Raw genomic sequence first — 21,808 nt, forward strand, 5'->3', positions numbered from 1 at the left:
AATGAGGGTCAAGTTTAGGGTAAATCCAGGTTTGAGGTGGGAAGAAGATAAAGGCGAAAGTCAAATTAAGACTAGAACAGGGTGGTGTCGAGTCTAGATGGAGGGAGGATGAGATTCGAGTTAGAGTTCACGTGGAATTTAGGATGAGTGGGGGTCAAAGTCAGACTGGGTGGTAAGTTCGAGGTCAGGTGGTCAGAGTCACATTAGGGAGAGGATAAAGATCATGATCAGGGTCTAGATGGAGACGAAGGGAAGATTCAAAGTCAGATTTCAAGTCAGGATTAGGAGGAGTGTGAGAAACCAGATCAGTCTGAGATTGGGAACAAGGGGAAAAGAGAAAAAATTAGGTTGAGCGAGGGACTGTCAGAGCAAAGGTCCATCCAGGGCTAGGCTGAGGGTTGCCCAGGGTCAGGGTCCGCCGTGAGAAGGAGCCAGGCGAGGCCCTGGCGAGGGGGCCCGGCTGGCCTGGGGCCCTGCACCTCGTACTCCTGCTTGAAGCCATAGCCCTCAGCGGTCTTCATCTGGTTGATGTGCTGCAGGAGATCGGCCACACGCACTGCGGGGTGCAGCTGCCCCGTGTGATATGGGGAGCCCTTCCGGCCACATGGACGCCGCGGCGAGCCCCCCAGGAGGCTGCTGGCCTCGGTGACCCCGCCACTGCGCTGGTCTCCTGCAGTCAGAGAAAGGAAAGGGGGTTCCTAACACACATGGCTCCCAGCCTGGGGAGTTCCAGACAGACTCAGGGAGGGGGAGGGGGAGGGGGAGAGGACATGGCCAGCAGGGAGGTTGTTCCCCAGAGCCAGAACCGAGCATGTGGTGGCGCATCCCTGGGCAAGTCCCATCCCTTCTGCCTCGGTTCTTCCAGCTGTCAAATGAGCACGTTGGGTCACATGACCTCTCAGGGGCCTACTGACCCAGCCCTTCCTGCTGTGATCCTGGGGTCCCCTGACTCCTTCCCATTGCTCCCCAGCCCAGACCGCCCCTCTGTGACTTCACCACACTGCCTGCAGGGGGCAGCGCTCAGCAGAGCCCATGAAAGTCCTCCCCGCCACCCTTCTTCCAGGGAACAATCTGGAACAATTGGCAACTCCCAGTAATTACCCCCATTCAAAGACAAGCAAATCCTCAAATTAGCTGCCGCTGCCACCCCTTCTGTAGATCGACATGAGGCACCTGAATAGAGGCGTTTCTCCTGCGCAAGCATTTCCATTGTCAGCCTGTGCAGCGGCCTCAGCCAATCCGGGAGCGGGTCGAGAGGTTCACAGCGAGACACACACACACACACACACACACACACACACACACACACAGGGAAAACGATCCCCTCCCCCAGGCCCACTCACTCCCTGCTCTCCCGCTCAGGCTCCCCAAGGACATCCCACCACAGTCCCCCAGATTGGGCTGGGGGACTGAGAAAAGTGCACCCACTCAGTCACACCCGTCTCTGGACACTCGCTCTCACACACATCACCCATCCCGTCCACCTGTCCTAGGTACCATGCAGGGGCTTAGTCAAGGCCAGCCCTCCACGTTGCTTGTGGCTGTTCTCTGCCCAGGTCTGAGCTAGCTGGGGCAGGTGGGGGACTCCCAGTGGGGCCTGGATGCCAGTCCCCTCCCTTGCCACCGTCTCCAACACCCTTCCCCTCCTGTTTCTGCCTGGTAGACTGAGCCATCCTTCAGACCTCAGGCAACAAGAGCCTTCTTAGGGAACCTTCTCCAGTGCCCGGCTTCTGCTTCCTACTCCTGACCGACAGAGAGAACACGTGACACCAGGACAGAGTCCCGCATAGCTCAAGTCCCCCAGACTCTAAGTCCCGTCTCTTCAAATCAGGGGGATACTGTGCCCTGCTTGGGTCCCTTCTCCCTGTGCCTCAGTTTGAAAGCTGCCTCCAGGCAGACAGGTAATGTGATACACGGCCTCATTTAGTTCTCTTCTCCTGGGCATCAGTCCTGAGCTGCCTGTCACCCAATGTCTGAAAACAATTACTTCACATCTTATCCAGAATTTCTAGTTACTTACAGCTGGAGGGCGAGTCATGTGCCAGTGACACCACTGTGGTCAGATACCCCAAGCCCTTAATTCTTCAGAGGGAGAAACCAACGTGCAAAGAAGAAAGACTTGCCTAACACAGTGCTTGCTAAGGTGCATTCCAGAAAATACTGATCACAGCAGATGACTAACTGCTCCTCCATGACAAAGAAAAAGAGAAGGGGGTGGGGGCCCCTGGGTGGCTCAGTCGGTTAAGCGTCCAACTCTTGACTGCAACTCAGGTTGTGGTCTTATGGATTCATGGGATCCCGCCCCCACACGGGGGCTCTGCGCTGACAGTGAGGAGCCTGCTTGGGATTCTCTGTCTCTCTCCCTCTCTCTGCCCCTCCCCCACTCACATACACACATGCACTCTCTCTCGCTCGCCAAATAAGTAAATAAACATTTAGGAAAAAGAAGAAGAGAAGGAAGATGAGGAAGGGTTCTCTGTTTTAAAGGAATCTATGAAATTCTGGTTGAAACAAAAATAAGTATGTTTTTCCCCTGGAAGTCCTCTCAGGGCCTCCCACCTATGAGTGTGCATTTTAAATCGCCAAGAGATGAGTAGAAACAGCGATGTTTCACCACAGAGAGCTTTTTTGTTTGTTTCATGAAACATCCTCAGGGGGTAGATACAATGTAATGCGGTGATTAAAAGGCTCTGGAGCTAGACGGGCCTGAGATCAAATCCCCAGCTCTGCATGTCACCTTGGCGATGGTACATCCTCTCCCTCGATTTCCCTCGCCACATGTCAGATGACAAAAACTTTCCAGTATGATTGGGTAAATATTAAACACGATAATGCATATAAAGCACCTAGTCCAGTGCCTGGCACAGAAGGGGCTGTTGACATAATTAACCCCAGAAAGCCAGGGCAGTTGGGGTGGGGGGGAGCTTCCTTTCTCGGTCCTTCTCCACTGTAGGACCCCAGCCGGCTTCTTCACGGCCAGTCTGTCACCACTGACTCAGCGTGAGATGTCCCCATCGTAAAATTCGCAGATATCATCACAGCTTTCTGTTCCACACCACAAAAATCTGGCCTCCTCTGTCTGGAAAGCCAAGAGGGAAGTGGAGGCTGGGCCAGGGCAGGGCGTGGAGAGAGACAAAAAGAGCTGACACATGGCCCCAGCCTGCTGGACACACCTGGCTGTCACACCTTCGCCATGCCCGACGCCATGCCTGCGGCGAACAGTCCCTCCTGACCATCAGCCAAGTCTCGCCCAGCCCCAGCCCGAACCCTGACCGCCACTGCCCGAAGGTACATCTTTTCAAAACTCTGGCAGCACTAATTTTCCCCACTGTGTCCACATGGCAGTTGCCTGGGCCCGACTTCCCTAGGCCACGTCTCCCCGGCTGTCAGCGAGCTGGCGGGGGGCAGAAGCCCATGCACCCTGCCGCTCTAGATCTCTCAAGAGGGCTCAGCAGCAAGGCACGTGCCCACACTGCCCCCAGTTCCCACCCTCCCGGATGCCCACTTGAGTTTCCCACCCATTCACACCTCTCCATGTTTTCCTCACATGCTCACCTCCACGCTTCCGCACCTGCTGTTCCCTCACTCTATGCCCTTCCTTTCCTACCCCTGCCCATGCCTCGGAGCCTAGCACGAGATAGCAGAAACAGCTCTTTGCAACTCAGGAAGACCTGCATTTAAATCTGGACTCTGGGGACACCTGGGTGGTTCAGTCGGTTGAGCATCTGACTCTTGGTTTCAGCTCAGGTCATGATCTCATGGTTCACGGGTTCGAGCCCCGCATCAAGCTCTGCTTATAATTCTCTCTCACTCTCTTTACCCCTCCCCAGTGCCTGTTCTCTCTCTCAAAAATGAATAAATGTTAAGAAATGAATAAATTTTAAAAGTAATAATAAATAAATCCTGGCCCTGCCACCTTTCTGGCTGTTTAACAAGGGACCTCCCCATCTCTGAGCCTCTCTGTTTCCTCATCTGTAAGATGAGTCACTGATAGCTACTGTGCGGGGCTGGGGTGAAAATCTAATGAGGGAAATCACAAAGCGAACATGATAAATAAGTGTGTGTCAGTGAATTTGAAGACTTCAAGGAAATGAACGAATTCCTAGACAAATAATACTTACTATAAGTGGCTTGGAAAAAAATAGTAAGTTGCAATAGTCCTTTGCTCCTTTAAACAGAATTAGAAGTTTAAAGTTTTCCATAAAGGGGTGGCTCAGTCAGTGAAGCATCTAAATCTTGATTTGGGCTCAGGTCATGGTCTCTCGGTTTGTGAGATCGAACCTCTCATCAGGCTGTGCACTGGGTATGGAGCCTGCTTGGGATTCTCTCCCCCACCACCCCTCTGTCCCTCGTGTGCCTGTGCACACTCTCTCAATAAATAAGTAAATTAAGTATTTCTGTAAAGAAAACAACAGAAAAGGAGTGTGTTATAGATGAATGCCACCAAACTTTCACGGTGTTGATTATTCCAATCTTTCCAAGGGAGAAGAGACCTCAGAATCCTACAAAACAAAAATCACAGCCAATCCCACTCTGGAATACAGCTTGGAAATCTTAAGCAATATTATAACTATACTGAATCTAACAAGGCGTAAAAAACATAATGCATCGTGACTAAGCTGAATGTATCCCAGGCACTGAAGGTTATTTTAACTTTGGAAAATCTAAAAATAACACTCATCTCATTAACAAAATAAAAAAATACATACGGGACAGTAAGTGCAGAAAAAGCACTTGATAAGTTTAATGCCCATTTAAAGAAAACCTGTTAGCAAACTAGAAACTGAAAAGCACTTTGCTAATCTGAGAAAACATCTCTACCAAAAACTGTAGCAAACTCCATTCTCAGTGGTTAATGTTAGAAGCCTTCCCTTTGAAATCAGGAAAACAAGACAAAGACTCCTGCCATAACCACTTCCATTCGACATAGTGCCGGAGGCCCCTGCCAGTGCCACACAGAAAGACAAGAAAAAAAAGGAGAAATGAGACAGAAGAAACAGAACTGTCAGTATTTACAGATCCTTTGATCATACTCTGAAAGCCTGAAAGATTCTATAGATAAATGAGAATTAATAAATAAGGTTATCAAGGAGTATATGCACATAAAAATCATCTATATTTCTTGTAGGAACACTTGGAAATACAATTATTTTCAAAGCGTACCATTCATGCTGGGGAAAACTGAATATCTGAATGGAAAAGATTGAAGTTGGACCCTTACCTCACACCATATATAAAACTCAACTCAAAATGGATCAAAAACCTCAATGTAAGAGCTAAAACTGTAAAACTCTTGGAAGAAAACACAGGGTTGGGGCACCTGGGTGGCTCAGTCAGCTAAGTGTCTGACTTCAGCTCAGGTCATGATCTCATGGCTCATGAGTTCAAGCCCCCACATCAGGCTCTCTGCTGTCAGTGTGGAGCCCACTTTGGTTCCTGTCTCCCTCTCTCTGCCCCTCCTCAGCTTGTGATTTGTCTCAAAAATAAATAAAAATATTTCTTTAAATTTTTAAAAGAAGAAAACACATGGCAAAACCTTCATCACATTGGATTTGGCAATAATTTCTTGGCTTTGACACCAAAAGCACAGGCAACAAGAGACAAAAAATAGACAACTTGGACCTCATGAAAAATTTTTAAAAATTGTGCCTTAAAAGACACAATCCACAGGGTAAAAAGTCAACCCACAGAACAGGAGAAAATATCTTCAAATCATTTATCTGACAAGGGATTAAAATCTAGCATACAAAGAGAACTCCTACAACTCTAGGACAGAAAGAAAAAAAAACCCAATACAAAAAATGGGCAAAAGGTGTGAATAGATATTTCTCCAAAGAAGATACACAAATGGCACATGCTTAACATGACATCATTCATCATTAGGGAACTGCAGATCAGAACTACAAGATAAGACTTCACACCCACTAGAATGGCCACTAGCAAGAAAAGCACAAAAAATAACAAGTGTTACAAGGATATGGAGACACCTGAGCCCATGCACACTGGAGGTGGGAACGGCAGATGGTATGGCCACTGTGGAAAACAGTACGATGGGTGCTCAAAAAATTAAAACTAGAATCGCTGTAGGATCCAGCAATCCCGCTTCTGGGTCTGTCCCCAAAAGAACTGAATCAGAGTCTCAAAGAGATACTTTTGCACCAATGTGCACAGCAGCATTATTCATGAGAGCGAGAAGGTAGAAGCAGACCATGTGTCCCTTGGTGGGTGAATGAATAAGCAAAATGTGGTACATCTAGGCAATGGAATATTACTCAACCCTAAAGGGAGGGAAGATTCTGGAAGATGCTAGAAGATGAAAGAAGCTTGAGAACGTTAAGCTAAGTGACACAGACCAGGCATAAAAACAGATGCTGTAGGATTCCACAGATATGAGATAAGTAAAGCAGTCAAATTCACAGAAAGGCCAAGTAGAATGTGGGCTGCCAGGGACTGGGAATGGGGGGGTTAATGCTTCATGGGAACAGAGTTTCGGTTTTATAAGATGAACAGAGCTATAGTGTTGGATGATGGTGACGGTTCACAACATTATGAATGTATTTAATATCACTGATATCAAGAACTATCGAGATAGTAAATTCTGTGTTATGTGTGTTTTACCACACACACACACACAATGTACCATTTGCAATGGAAAGCAAAAATATAAGGGACCACGGGTGCCTGGGTGGCTCAGTCAGTTAAGCGTCTGACTTCAGCTCGGGTCATGATCTCATGGTTCGTGGGTTCGAGCCCCGCATCGAGCTCTGTGCTAACAGCTCAGAACCTGGAGCCTGCTTCAGATTCTGTTTCCTTCTCTCTCTACCCCTCCTCTGCTTGCACTGTCTCCCTCTCTCTCTCTCTCTCTCAAAAATAAATTTAAAAAAACAAAAACATTAAAAAAAATTTTTTTAATACAAGGGACCTGAGGGTACAGGTAACAAAAATGCACAAAATTTTAGGGAGAAAATTACTGAAAGACACTACAGACTTAAATACATAGGGTGATATATACCCCACTTGTGGATGTAAAGACAATTTCATAAGTTGTCAGTTCTTGCCAAATTGATCGAAACGTTCAATACCAATCCATCCAACAAAGCTTTCCAGGTGACTTGAAAAGATGATTCTAGAATGTATGAGAAAGAGAATGATGACAAATATAGCCAATCCTTGATGAGGAGCAAAGCTGGGAGAACTTGAGGTAACAGATACCAAGACTTAGATTAACCAGAATAATTAGGCAAGAGGTATCGACAGCCACAGGAATCACCAAATAGGCTGAACAAAGAGAACAAGGAGCCAAAAGCCAATAAACAAATGTATGGAAACATGACCTCTGACGAGGCTGGCTCTGCTCCTGGATCAGTGAAGCTTTAACAGAGGCCGGGACGTGAGTTACTATAGGAAAAAGCAAAACATGGAGCACCTGGGTGGCTCAATCCGTGGAATGTGCAACTCTTGAACTCAGGATTGTGAGTTTGAGCCCTATGCTGGGAGGAGAGATTACATAAAAATAAAATCCTTAGCAGCACCTGGGTGGCTCAGTGAGTTGAGCATCCGACTTCGGCTCAGCTCATGATCTCATGGCGTCTGAGTTTGAGCCCCGTGTCGGGCTTGCTGCTGCCAGCGAAGAGCCCACTTCAGATCCTCTGTCCCCCCATCTCTGGCCCTCCCCTGCTAGCACACTTTCAAAAAATAAAACCTTAAAAATAAATAAAAGTAAATACAGTGAAATCCTTAAAAAAAGAAAATATGAAAAAGAAAATCCTTAATTCATATCACACACAAAAATTAATCACAGATGGGTAAAGATTGAAATGTTCCATGCAAAATATAAAAAGGGGCTTAGAAAAAAAATATTTTATGACCCTGTGAAGGAGGAACTCTTGAAGAAAACACAAAAAGTAGAAATCAGAAAGGGAAAGATTGATGAATTTGACGAAATTAAAATAAAAACGTGTTCCTTCAAAGACACTATAAATAACCTGAGAAGATGAGGCGCACATTGAGAGAAGATATTTGCAATTCATAAGTGAAAAGTGATTATCATCCTAAATATATAAAGAACTCCTAAAAACCACTAAGAAAGCACCAGAAAACCTAATAGAAAATTAGGTAAAAGGCATGAACAGGCATTTCATAGAAGAAGAAAGCTGAATGGCCAATAATGATTCGAAAATATGCTCAACTTCATTAGTAATCAGAGAAATGCAAATTAAGGCTATAGAGAATTACCATTTTATACAAACTAGTTTGGCAAAAGAGAAGAAGCCTGGCGAATTCCGAGCTTGCCGTAGAGCAGCAGAATGTGTCACACGCTGCTGTGGGGCGCGAGCACGGGCAAAGCCACCCCGGGACACAATTTGGCAGTGTCTTCTCCAGAGCAGCAAAAGCGCACCCTCGGTAATCTCCAGCTGCTCGCCTTCTCCCATCTCCTGCGCAGGTGCGTCTGGAGACCCATTTAAGAACATTCAGAGCAGCCTCGTTTGTAATAACAAGAAAACGGGAAGCAAATCAGATGTCGCTGGCTGGCAGGATGGAGAAATAAATTGCAACATACTCATACAATGGAAAACTATACATCAGAGAAAATAAAAGAAATGACAGCAAAACATCCATCTGGGTACACATCAGAAACACAATGTCGAATGGAAATACAGTGTGATTGCATTTTTTATAAAGCTCAAAAACGAGCAAAGTTACACAATGCATGGCTTTGGGATGCACGTGCACATGGAAAAACCACTCCCCGAAAGGTAAGGAAATTATAAACACAAATTTCAGGGGGTGGGGCGTTGATGTCTAAGAGGGCATATACTCAGGGAGAGACACCCAGATGACGTTCTCTTTTTTTATATTATTTATTTTAATGTTTACTTCTTTTTGAGAGAGAGAGTCAGAGTACAAGTGGGAAAGGGGCAGAGAGAGAGGGAGACACAAAATCTGAAGCAGGCTCCAGGCTCTGAGCTGTCAGCACAGAGCCCGACACGGGGCTCGAACCCACAAACGTGTGATCATGACCTGAGCCGAAGTCGGACGCTCAACTGACTGAGCCCCCCAGGCACCCCTCAGATACTGTTCTAATCGCAAGTGTGGTTCACCAGTGTTTGTTGTATCATCACTACATGACTTTCACAAACATTACATAGTTTCTTTTGTAAAATCAACACTAGAATAAAAAGATGTGTGAGAAGGTGATTTATGGAAAGCTCCTGGCACATTTGGCTAACCCACCCTGTTCTTCCCGCATGCCGGGCGCGGTACTAAATGATGTACATGTAATAGCTAATGTAGTCTTCCAGCAGCTCTACCAGCAGAGACAACCTTTAGTTCCATTTTGTGCATGAGGCAGCAGACATCCAGAGAGATTAAGTGACTTTCCCCGGATCACACAGCTAAGGGGAGGTGAGATGCAAACGCAGGTCTGTCCGACTCCAGAGCAATCCTCCTTAGCCCCTGGTCCCCAGCCTCTCACACGGCAAGTGCTCAAGGGCCGCGAGACTGCTCTGGTCCCCTCTGATCACACTGAGTCCCCAGAGCACTTCCCCCAAACAACACGTGACCTCAAATTCCTTCTAGAGAAGCCTGTGTCTAAGTCCTCCATTTTCCTTTTTTTAATTTTTTTATGTTTTTTATTTATTTTTTGAGAGACAGAGAGAGACAGCTGGAGCAGAGAGGGTCAGAGAGAGAGGGAGGTACCAAATCTGAAGCAGGCTCCAGGCTCTGTGCTAGCTGTCAGTACAGAGCCTGATGTGGGGCTCGAACCCACGAACCACTAGATTATGACCTGAGCCAAAGTCAGACGCTTAACCGTATGAGCCACCCAGGTGCCCCTCCATTTTCCTAAAGCTCTTTCAGGGCAAAAGTAATACCTGTGTGTCCCCTGCTTTTCCAGGGCCGGTGCCTGGCAGAAGGACAACAGATGCTTCATTTTTGGTTCAAGGTGTACAGAACTCATCGAAGGGTGTCCTACTAGTTCCAGGGTGGAGCCCAGGGGCACTTGGAAGGGGCGGGAGGGCCGGGCACTCACCCCGGGGGCTGTAGCCATGGGTGTCCATGAAGGAGAGGCCCAGCCGCTCATCCTCCTGCAGGGTGCTCTGGTCCGTGAAGCTCCGGTCCACGGCACTCATCATGTGGGTCTTCTCCTGGCGGTAATTGACGGTGGCTTTGGTCATGTTCACAGGCTTTCTGCAGAGAGGGGTTGACAAGAGACATGGTGCTGAGCTGGAAAGGAGGACCCCCAGAGATGGATGGGGAGGCCCTACAGTCAGGGGGCCTTGAGGCCAGAAGCCATTCTAGAAGCACCCCTAAATACTGAGAGGGCTCTGTCTCTAGCCTTTGCTCCCCAGAGAGCTTGGGTAGCTCCCCCAAAAGGGACCGGGCAGCGTCCTTGTCCCGGGACCATTGTGGAGGACAAGGAATCAGGCTGGGACCTGGCTCCTGCCACTGGCCTCGAGGGCTCCAGAAGTGGGAATGCTCACTCGGACTATTCTGGTGTCACCGCAGTCACGCCATCCAAGCTAGGAAGAGGGCTGGCCCAGCTCCAGCCCCAGCAGACCCCCAGAGAACCCTCTGCTCCCCGTCCTCACCAAACATGCGCCCTCAGAACTTTTTGCCTGTGATGGGGACGGACTATGCTCTTCTTTGATGGCAGAGTCTGGCCACTGCTCGGCCAATGCTCAGGAGGCTTCCTCTGGGCATGGAATGAACTCCAACTGGCTTCTTCCCATCCCCCAGCTCCCCAGGATGACCCCACTGTGGGCCACAGTAGACTTGTAAAGTGATCCACACAGCATCCATATTCGGGCCACTGCCCAGCATCCTTCTGACCACTGGAAGCAGCCGAGGGAGGAGGCAAGAGGCCCCATTCCCTCCTGAGAGGCCTTGTGAAAAGGCCCCTAGACAAGGGACCTGCCCAGGCCTCCAGCCCCACCTGACACATGAGGATGGCAGGCTGTGACTCTAGAGGATACGGAAGAAAGTGGGAAGAAAAACAAGGGGCACAGCTCTGTGACCAAGGGGCTGAGCAAAAGGGAAAGAGGGAATGAGTTGAGACCAGTGTTGAGACTGGAAGAGAGCCAGGGGCCCAATCACTGGAAGGGCTGAAGACAAGAGGGCCATTTATTCTGTAGGGCCCTAGAGCAAGCAGGATGTGGGGTAGACCTGAGGCAAGACTTCCAGGTTAAGAGGGCTCAGGACCCCTGACCATCGGTGGAGATGGAGAGGTCAATAAAAGGATGTTCCCAAACAGGCAAATTCTAATCAGTTTGTCCTAGCTCAAGAGCTGTCTGGGGCAGGGAAGACAGGGTGATTCCTGGATGCCCCCCGAAAACCATGAAGCTCTGGGCATCACCCTCACTGTGGCCCAGAGCACAGCCAAGGACCCCTTTGTGGACAGATGAAAAGCCTCTGTGACTGTGACCTTGATCGTGGACATAAAAGAGAAGGTGAAAGAAGGGGAGATGGAGGTGAGGAGAGGGCAAGGGAATCGGGAGGGTGAGAGAAGGAGGAGGGGGAGAAGGAGAGACAGTAAAGGGACAATGACAAGGAGAGAGATGGGGAAGGACAGGCAGACACCAGCAAACCACAGGGAGGGCAGACGGAGGCCATGGACAGAGGACAGCTGGTCAAGCTATGCCTAGAAGCAGCCTCCAGTGAGGTACGACAGGGCTCTGCCCCCTGTCCAGGCCTCTAACCACAGCCACCAGCCAAGCAGATCCACAGAGGACAGAAGCCGGAGGGACACGGGACACTGCTGGCCTCCAGCGGATCTCAGGGTGGGATTCATTCAGCAGATGGCATGTAATAGGGACACCTGGAGAAGTTCCGCATTCAGGCTCCGTCACTAGCTGCACAAGCAGAGAGGGAGGGAGGGAGACCTGTCTTGTCAGCAGTCCCCGTACAAGCCCGGCTGGAGCCTGCCCCTGGCTTGACAGGGGGCTGAGTTGCTGGACCAGCTGGTGTGACACCAGAGGACGTCCAGGCCAGGAGCGGGTTCAGGGAGGCAGGGGGGAGAGCCCACCATCCTCTGGGCTGTCCTGGGCCTTCCTGGGCCTGCTCTGCAAGGAGGGAAGGACAAGCACGGGTGCAGGGAATGTTCTGGAAGGCTCCCAGAGTCGGAGAAGACAGAGGCAGGAAACAGCAGCATCAGGAGGCCAGGGAGTCAGGGCCTGGGTGGTAACCCCAGCTCTGGCTCTTCCTGTGACCTCTGACCAGTCCCTGAACCTCTCTGAGCCTGGGTCTCATTCTCAATAACACAGGAATGATCCCAGTGCTGCTTCTGTCAGCAGCTGTGAGGACCTGTGCACAGACGGAGCTTAAAGAGCCCAGAAATGGTGGGTCTGAAGAGCCAGGGGCCGCCAGGCTGGAGAAGGGACTCGTACTCGTGGTGACCCGAGGGCTGTGTGTGCTGTGGGGACAGCTGCCAGGGTGGGGACACACATGGGCATGGCTGTGGACCTGCATGAGGGCCTCCACACAAGGAGGAGGAGAAGGAGGAGGGGGAGGGGAGGACAGGAGGAGGAGGGGGAGGAGGCCAGGACAAGGCGGGGGCAGAGCTACTTACGGGTAGTAGGAGTAGGCATAGTGGTCCCTCCTGGCGGCATGCAAAGAGAACAGCACAGTTGGGCCCGTGGTCCTGCCACAAAGCAGGCAGCACCCGGCCAGGGGGAGGGGCCTGGTGCTTTCTGTGCTGAGGAGCGCGCTGGCCAGGACTGGGCCGGTCAGAAGGACCTCCCTTGTCCCAAGGGCTGGCTGGGCTCAGTCAAAGAAAACTGAGACCCGAGACCCTTCCAGAACCTTCCCCAAGCCTGCTGCTGGAGTGAAGAGGATGTGGGGAAAGGGCCTAGGGAAGCAGAGCTGTCACACATAGTCACACACACACACAGACACAGGGAGAAATACACACATATGCACACTCACACATAAACAGACACACTCATGTGGATACACACACATTCACTCCTACACATAGACACAAGCACTGACACACTCATGCGCTCACACAAACACACATGTAGACACACTCGTGGACATGTATTCACACACAAAGATGCGTTTCCTCTCTCACACGGACACCCCCTCACATACTCACAGGGGCCTGCCTCTCCCCTGCAGCCCCACCTCTCAGTCCCAACGCCGCTCACACCTGGAGGCCCCTCCCTCTGCATACACCTGTGCCTGGGAGGGAACAGTGGCTGGGGGAGGGGGAGGCGTGGAGGGCTCAGGCTGCACTCTAGGGCAAAGGTGAGACCAGCCCTCCTGCCCCCCACTCTGGGGGCCCGAAGCATAGCTTGGGTCTGATCCCACTTCACAGGCGGAGAAGTGGAGTCCCAGAGAGTCACGGTCCACCCGTGCCCAAAGAGGGGGTCAGGAGTAGAGTGCAGACACCTGTCCCAGGACCCTGACCCCCAGAGCTGGCTCCCTCCTGAGGCCACATTCAGGCACAACCAGGGGTCTTCCATTCACCTACCCCCACACCACCCGGCCAGCAAGGACCCCAATGAATGGCCTTCCACAGGGAATCCTGCAGATTGGGGGGAAGGGAAGGAGAGAAGAGTGGAAGGCTGAGGCCCAGCGAGGGCAGGAGAGTGGCTGTCTCCTGTCATCCATCCTGGGAGAGAGGGGCGGGTCCAGGCCCCATGGCTGGTCACAGGGGCCCCAAACAGGAGGGGGATGGGTGAAGAAATGCCATTCTTCTGGTCTTAGCTGAAATCTCAGTGATTCTTCAAGAGCCTTCCCCAAAGTCCCCATAATCACCAACTCTCTTATGTCACCTTCACCCTCTCTCCACCCACCACCCCAGCACCCTGTTCTTTTCACAACTGACATTTGTACTTTTTCTAGTTTAACGCCACACTCCACAGCTGCAACGCACAGGAGGGCAGCACCCTTATTACCTCTTTTGTCCACTGCTGGGTCCCGGGGCCCAGGACAGGGCCCAGGACATGATAACCCCACAATAAACATCTCATTGAATTGAGTAATCAATAAAGAGGGAAAATAAATAGAAGAACTCCACCTCTATGAGCGTCCATATCCTCCTCGAGACGAGTGAGGTTAATAATGATGCCCCGCACGGGGGCCACTATCAGCCTAGGCCTTCCCTGCCTCGCTCCACCTGCTGATTGGGAGCTGAAGGTTCAAGAGGACCCCACACCACAGGGCCAGACCCTGGGGATGCACAGCCAACAAGACAGAAATGTCTCTGCCCTCATGGTGCTCTCAGTCCATCAGGTGAGAAAAATGATTAAACAAGTAAGTAAAAGGAAAAGTGCAGGGAGAAGAAGTACTGCAAAAGGGACGGCTGGGATTCTGGAAACAGAAGAAGGGAGGTGACCCCGCCTGATGACGTCCCCAAGCGCAGCCGCATCCAGGCTCACTGTCCACCCAGGCAGGGCAGGATGGGGAGCCTGACAACCCTCTCCCCACCCCCCGCCCCCATGGTCTCCCAGAACCAAGCCTGCCCCAGGCCCATCCATCCTCCAACAAGGATGAGCAGGGGGGACAACTGGGTGTCAGCCCTCCCTCAGCAACCTCCTACCCCATCTGTTACCTTTAATGTGAACACCTCCATCCCTTTCAGACCTGCTCTGGCCCCTGACACCCCGCAGTGCAGACTGGGGGAGCCCTGAGGATCAAAGTGCACCCTGAAAGCCAGGGTAGGACTTGGGGGGATGCAGTGAGGTGCTATAGAACAAGGCCAAATGGAAGGAAGGAAGGAAATCTGGGGGATGTCAGGGGATTCTAAGGTAGCCTGGAAAGGTTTATGGAGTAGCAGCTGTGGAAAGTGCAGAGTTTCCTGGTAGCATCTCTGACCGATCCTCTTCTGGGTGACACCCCACACTTTGCCAATCCTCTCTCCTTGAGGGTAGATCTCTAAGGCCTCAAATATTATCTGCAAGCCCCCAAAATCTGACCACTCCCTTACAGCCCTCTCCATTGGCCCGACTCCCCACCCCGCCCCAGAATTAACTTCCAGGTCCCCTACAAGGGAGGACAGGAACTTGCTAATTCTGGGTATCCACTGTGTGCAAGCCACAGGGAGGTCCTTCACACCCACGGCCATAACGAGTGTGGGCTGTGTCGTGAGGACTGGGTTCAAACCAGGCCCTGCCACTCACCAGCTGAATGACAAGGTCAAGTTGCTCAATAACAGTTTCCTCAGCTGTGAAAAAGGGGTCGGACCTCTTCATGGGTCAGGATCCAAGAAGAAAATATTCTCTGAGGTGTCCTGAGTGGCAGATCGGTGCCTGGCACACAGTAGGTGCTCAGTAGCTAATGGATGGCATGTATAAAGCCCTTGGCACACAGTAATAGTCACTACGTGATGGTTTAAAATATTTTGTCTCGAGTGGCTGTGTAAGCACTAGGGAAGGGAGAAATGAGCTTAATGCCTGGACAGGCCAACCTCACCTAGCTGACACACCCCACCTCCAGACTCTAGACTAGTCTCTCTGCTGGTGCCTGCCTCAAGCAAGGGAGCCCTGGCCAATTCTCCCCTGTTGCCCCCTCCCAATCCTACATAGCAGCATCTGGCAGCCCTGACATCCAGCACCAGCCCAGCAGCTGTGAAAGCCCAGATGGGCAGAGGGCAGAGTGGGCTGTGCCTCTGGCTCCCCGTGTGACCTTGGGCAAGTCCATGTCCCCTTGGGGCCTCAGCATCCCCATCCTTCAATTAAGGTGCTTGGACCACAATGTCCCCGGGGCTGTCTGGTGGGGAATAAAAGGCAAGGTTAGGGTGGGGGGGGACCAGAGTGGTCTCAGGAGCTGCAACTGAAGGCTCAGCCTTGATCAGCTCCATGTAGTAAGGCGCCCAGGGGAGGTTTATTTGGTGTTTTGTAGGCAGGTTCTGTTGCTTTAAAAAAGATTTAAAAAACCACTAGACTAGATGTCCTTGAACTACCAGGCAGCTCTCACCTTCTGGGCTCTGAGCCTCTACAATTAATTCAAATTCTGAGATTCTTAGAATCCCCAATCCAAGATGTCTGCAACTCTGACTTTCTAAGGTCTGGAGTCTAAGATGTGCCAGGATTCATGCTGCCCACTGCAAAAGGCACTAGGAAAGGCATCCCTTGGAAACACGCCGGACCTCGGAGGCCTGGGGGATGGGAGGGGCAGGTGCTGAGGTCCAGGAAGACTCCACAAGGGCCAACTGTAACAAGGTCCAGGGGGAGCTGAGCCCAGGGGAGGGTGGGGCCCAGAAAGAGCCATGGCTCAGTGTCCTTGGGTTTGAAGGGGAGTGAGCACCACCCCCACTGCTCAGTGTCAACACCACGACCCCAAGTTGATCTGCAGGAGACCAGAGATTAAAAGTCAGGTGACCCCCACGCCCTCCCCACAGCAACAGCCCAGCAGGTACTGCTCCTTGGCAGGCAGCACAGAGCACCCTTCCCTGGAGAGTGGCACCCAGCACCAGCCAGACCTGGGCTCCAGCCAAGCCACCCTGGGGCTGCTTCATTTTGCAGGGGCTCTGGCTTCCCGTTGCCTGGCTTGGGCCCGTCCTCAGGCCTGATGCCCAGGCTGGCAGCCCTCCACATTCACCAGGCAGCCACCCTCCCTGGCCCCAGCCACCGCTCCCCTCTGCCCACCAGGCACCGGCCTCACTCACCCCTTACGGACGATGATAATGATGGCCCCCAGGAGAAGGATCAGGACGGCAAGTCCCCCCGCACAGATGCCCAGGATGAGCCCCATCTCCTCCGATCTCTGGGACACCTCCAGGGGTCGCTTGCTTTCCTTGCAGGCAGCTGGAGAGAATAAAGCGGACGAAGGGTCAGAGGGGAGATAGGGACCACCTACCCACTGCCTGCAGGGGCCTAAGCCCAAGGAATAAACGAGCACATGCGTCTCGTCCACAGCTCACGTCCAGCCTTTGGTCAGGTCTTCTCCCTCATCATCTGAACCCTCTGCACCCTTTTGGTCCCCATCAGGAAGAGCTCCCCTTTCCCCTCTACTTTCTCAAATCCTCCCTTCAGCGGATGGAAGATGAGGGATGCCTAGGCCATGCTCCTGCCCCCCGAGAGGCACTGAGGGGAGACAAGTATGTACATAGGGTGCGTTTAGGGCATCTTGGGACGAAAGCCAACCCCATTCCCTGTCTACACTGCAGGGTCTCCCTCTTCTCCACCACAACAAAGGGGGTAGATACAGAACCTAGAACCAGTGCCCAGTGCCATCACCCCCACAGCCCCGACCATACGGGTCCCCCTCCATAGACCTGTCCTGTGACCAGGATCCAGGAGAGGGAAGTTAGCTCCGCTGCCCACCTTCAGGCGGGGCAAATGGGGGCCAGGAAGGGAAAACCGTCCTGCCCCCAAGTCTGCCAGACCACCCTCCTCTGCTCCCACAGCCCTGGGTGCTCAGGGCCCAAACCCGCAGAGCCCAGAGGAGAGGAGCTGGGTGCTGAAGGCCAGAAGGAACCTACGGGGGGCCTTACCTTTCCTGGCGATGCGGATGCAATTCAGCCGGGTCTCCTGAAGGCAAAGATGGGGGTCTCAGCACTGCCGAAGCCCAGACCTGACCCTCCCCATCGGGATCCTCCAGCAGCTTGTCTTGGGCCTGGTCGGGGCTTGTCTGGAGCTGACTGAAACTAAAGACACCCCTCCCGGTAGCAAGGCCCAGGGTGCGAGTAGGGTACAGGGAAGGGAGGGAATGGCGTGCAAAGAGGGAAATGCCTTAAGAAAGGAGAATGAGTTCAGGGGGAGCATGGAAAGAAACAGAGTGGGAAGGGGGCATCCTCAGTAATGAGGGCCAGGGGCCAGTTAGGAGGGGAAGCCTAAGGAGGAGAGAGCCAGGGAGCGGGGAGGCAGGAGAAGGGCAGGGCTTCAGGGAGGAGGTGGGTGGCAGACTCCAAGGTCTGGGGAAAGCAGGACCAGGAAATGGACCCCTCCCAGAAGACAGGAGCCTGAGACAGAGACCAGGGCCTGGAGGGGACAGGGATGGACTGGGGGCTTAGACATAAGCGTCTGTCGGTAAAGGGGCAGGAAGGGAATATGCTACAAGAGAAGAAACCTGAAGTCAGAAGGCTCAGGGGAAGAGGGTGGGGTTTTGGAGAGGGGGTAAGGTCTCTGGCCTCAGTTGGGGGGCTGCTCCGATGGCTCCAAGGGGACACCCAGCCCATCACAACCCCTGTGGGTCCCTCACCCCCTTCAGGTGGCTTGTTGCCTGGAAGTAGATGAGGTAGGCCTTCCTGGGCTCCAGCGGCGGGTTCCAGAAGCCCCGATAGGTCTGGTTGTCACCCACCGTGAAGGGCATGGCTTCCGGCAGACTGCTGGCCGCCAGTTCGGCCCCGAAGTAGTGCACCAGGCCCCGGGCCAGCGCAGCGTCAAAAGTCAAGGGCACTGGGAAGCAGTCCTGGCTGCCGGGCTCCCGACGCAGCCTCCGAGGCCGCTCCTCCTCCACAATCACCTGGTACACACTGCACCGGGGAGGGGACAGGGTGGTGATCCCCACGCCCGAGTATGTATGGGGAAAGCCATCTGGGGGCTCAGGGCATAGGCTTTGGGGTCAGGCCCAGCCAGGGACTCACTGGGCAACGCACTTAACCTCCCCGGGCCTCAGTTTCCTCCTCTGTAAAATGAGCGTGATCCCAGGGCAGTCCCATGAGCTAAAGTTAAGGAAGGAGGCAAGTTTAACAAGCAGCCAGGGCCAGTGAACCATTCTTACTTTCGCTAAGGCAGAAAGAACGCAGGCCCTGTTCCACGGCACCAACACCTACAGCCCCACCTGGAATCCTCAGTGAGTGCTCCAGAGCCTGCCACAAGACCTGGGTCCCCCTCTCCCAGCCTCAGCAAAGCCTCAAGCTCCATGGCCATTACCGATGGCTCCCTTTGGGTCTCCGGAAACAAGAGTCCAATACAATGTATTTATTCATTCAGAAAGTGCTTGAGCTCCAACGCTGGGCCCCTGCTAGGTAGGCACTTGGGGACCTAGGCTTCCTGGACGTGACCTCCAGTTGGAGAGAGAGTCACTGAGCAAGCAAAGAAGGCCACATGAATCATGTGTCACAAGTACCCTTCCCACCTAGTGGCGGCCTTGAGTCTGCAGCTCTGAACCTGTCACCACCCGGGTCCTGACAACTGATCTGTGTTCCCTAGTCTGTATCCCCTTTGATTTGTGTCTCCTGGTCCCGACTGGTGTGTTTGTATTTATTTTTATCAGTTTACTGAATGGCCTTTTGCTGTGAGCTCCTCCAAATCCTCCGTGGAACATAGCCAAAAGTAAATAAATGAGTGCTGACAAATTTAAATATCTCCAGTCAGTCTCGGTCACGTCTTGGCGTGTGACACCCATACTTGCAGCTGCACTCTGGGAAGGAGAAATCTCTTTCCTTCCAGCTGTTTCTTTCCAGCTTCGAAGCTGTGGGGGAATCACCCCAGCGCCCTGGGATCTGGGCCACACAGGTCCGTTCTTTGTCGCTAGCGCATTGCAAACACAAACCCCGGCCCTGCTCAGCCTCCGTTTCCCTGAAGCTCCCAGGTCAGGCCTTCCCCTTGGCCTCACATCCCACCAGGAGGTGATAATAATCAACACTGAATAAAGCATCTTGACTGGGATGATCCCCATTTTGCAGACAGGGAAAAGAAGGCTCGGAGAGGTAAAAGGACATGCCTAAGGTCACACGGCCACTATGCTTCTCCCCTCTCACTGTGTTCCACTCCCCCTCCCCACCCCAGCTTGTCATCGTCATCCCTGAGGGACACTGGACAAGCCCGCTCACAGGACCAGGAAAAGATAAGGTGCTGCTGGGTTTCCCGGCTCCCAGATTCAGCCACACAAAGGCCCTGAGACTCCTGCAAATGCACCATGCCCCTCAACCACCCTGACTTTTTCCTGGAGTCTGGAATCGGCCCAGAACAGGCTCTGCAGTAGCAAATGCAGGGGAAGCAAAGCAGGAGAAAGAAGGGGAGAGGAGGTGAGGGTATCAAGGGCACCTGGGCAACCCACTACCTCCTCGGAGTCTCGGAGTCTCGCAGGGTCTTCCCACCCCCAAGTGCAGGCCTCGCCCAGTGCTCGCCTCTTTGTGGGGGGAGGGGGAGGGCCTGAGGGGCAGGGGGTTCTGGGACTTCAAGAAAAGGCATAGCTCTGCAGACAGACCTGGGTTCCACACCTGAGCTCCATCACATGCCAGCTGTGTGACCCTGGGGGCAAGCTACTTAAGGTCTCTGAGCCTGTTTCCTGAAGTGTAAACTTCAGGTAACAAAACACAATTTCGACTCCACGGGCCACAGTGAGGATAAAATGGCTGCAGGTAAAGTCGCAAACACAAGTGTCTGGCTGATAGGAAGCATGTATACACATCCCACAAACACACTCACGCTCTCTCACATACACACACTCACCTCCGTGCCACACATCACACATACACGCTGCGTGTCTTGTCACGTACACACGCCATCTTGTCTCCAGCACCTTCTCTCCAGCAGAGGCAGCCTCAGCTTTCTCCGAGGAGAAGAAACTAGAGAAGACAAGCTCTTAGCCACTCCAACTCCAGAGAGATGGCCCTATCTTGCTGGCTGCCCTAGGCTTCTAGAATGCACATCCCTGTGCCTCCTGGGAAAAGCTGGGAAGAAAGATGGCCCCCAGAGTTTCACTTCTCCAAGATGTCTGAAGGGAGGCCCCCCAGGAGAGGCCTGGACAGTCACCTCTCCAGGCTGGACACTGTCCAAAGATCTCATGACAATCTCCATCAGACACCCATGGGAGTGGCTGCCCAGGGTCACAGAATGTCCTCCTCTGGACACTTTGAGCCCTGAGTGGGAAACTGAGGGAGGACTGCTGGGCTGGCCTATGTAGGGGGGCTCTGGGTCAGAGGATGAGCTTCATCCCTATGGCCCCGACCTGCCACCCCTCCATCTAGGCTTTCCCACCTGATGGGCGCGCCGCGGCCCTGTGCCGGCCTCAGCAGAACGGTGATCGTGTTCTCAGACTCGCCCAGGGGTGACGGCATGTCGGCATAATCAAAGCTGGGGGCTGGGGAGGGGGACACGGACGTGAGCACGGAGCTTGACTGCTGGACCGGGAAGGTTGAGTCTCTAGTCTCCTTGACTCCCATCCTCAGATCTCTTCCCCCTCAGTCTTGTTCCCTCAGGCCTGAGCTTCCCAGACATCTGACCCCTGAACTCAGCCCTCAGATTCCAGTCTCCTTACCCCTCCTCCCTGAGCCCTGAACTTAATCCCTAAATGGTACACTCATCTCAGTGGGGGGCCTCTATAAACACCCCCGGGACGCTCCCCCTCCTCCCTCTGCCCACTGAATCCAGTGAGTCTGAGTCTCCTCTAAAGGGGCCAGGCTGGCATCGGGCAGGCCCACCTGAGATGTTGGTGGTGATCTCGGTGAGTGCCGCCTGGCCAAAACCTTTGCCCGTGCGGGCCCGCACAGAGAACAGGTAGGTGGTGCCCGGGTGCAGGTTGGAGAAGACGTGGTAGGTCTCGTTGCGGAGCTTGGAGATAGTACGTCGTGGGCCCGGCACATTCACCGCCGGGTCTGACGACTCAATGCTCTGATAGCTGATCTAGGGGCAGGATGGGCAGGGAGGTGGGCACAGGGATGGGGAAGGCCATCACTGGCCCCGTAGCCTCCCACCCATCATAGCTCAGGTGAGCTAGGGAGAAGGCTGGGCAAAGGGAAACTGTGGATGCCCGTTAGCCCAGGCCCCTGGACACCTTCACCTCTCTTCTTTCAGGGCCCCTGTCTCCATAACGCACAGGGCACAAACCTTGGCCAGTGGAAGGAACCTCAGTGATCACCTCTGTCCCCTGCCCTGCACCTCCCTCTCCAAGCTGTGTGCCCACCTTCCACCAGCGA

The 21,808-nt window shown here is 52.9% G+C and overlaps 1 protein-coding gene across 1 annotated transcript in view; it reads right to left on the reverse strand.

Annotated features, from left to right (window-relative positions):
- The window catches only part of PTPRU (protein tyrosine phosphatase receptor type U), a 74,742-nt gene that overhangs the window by 19,819 nt on the left and 33,115 nt on the right, over positions 1–21,808 (reverse strand). Inside the window, exons 9-16 of the mRNA XM_029945862.1 lie at positions 21,314–21,515; positions 20,871–20,973; positions 18,145–18,418; positions 17,438–17,474; positions 16,610–16,748; positions 12,566–12,595; positions 10,031–10,188; positions 480–670 (exon numbers count right to left, since the gene is read on the reverse strand). Coding sequence (XP_029801722.1) covers positions 480–670; positions 10,031–10,188; positions 12,566–12,595; positions 16,610–16,748; positions 17,438–17,474; positions 18,145–18,418; positions 20,871–20,973; positions 21,314–21,515 — 1,134 coding nt within the window. The remainder of the gene's footprint in view (positions 1–479; positions 671–10,030; positions 10,189–12,565; positions 12,596–16,609; positions 16,749–17,437; positions 17,475–18,144; positions 18,419–20,870; positions 20,974–21,313; positions 21,516–21,808) is intronic.

This window comes from Suricata suricatta, chromosome 8 (assembly GCF_006229205.1).
Source record: "Suricata suricatta isolate VVHF042 chromosome 8, meerkat_22Aug2017_6uvM2_HiC, whole genome shotgun sequence".
Lineage (NCBI taxonomy): Eukaryota > Metazoa > Chordata > Mammalia > Carnivora > Herpestidae > Suricata > Suricata suricatta.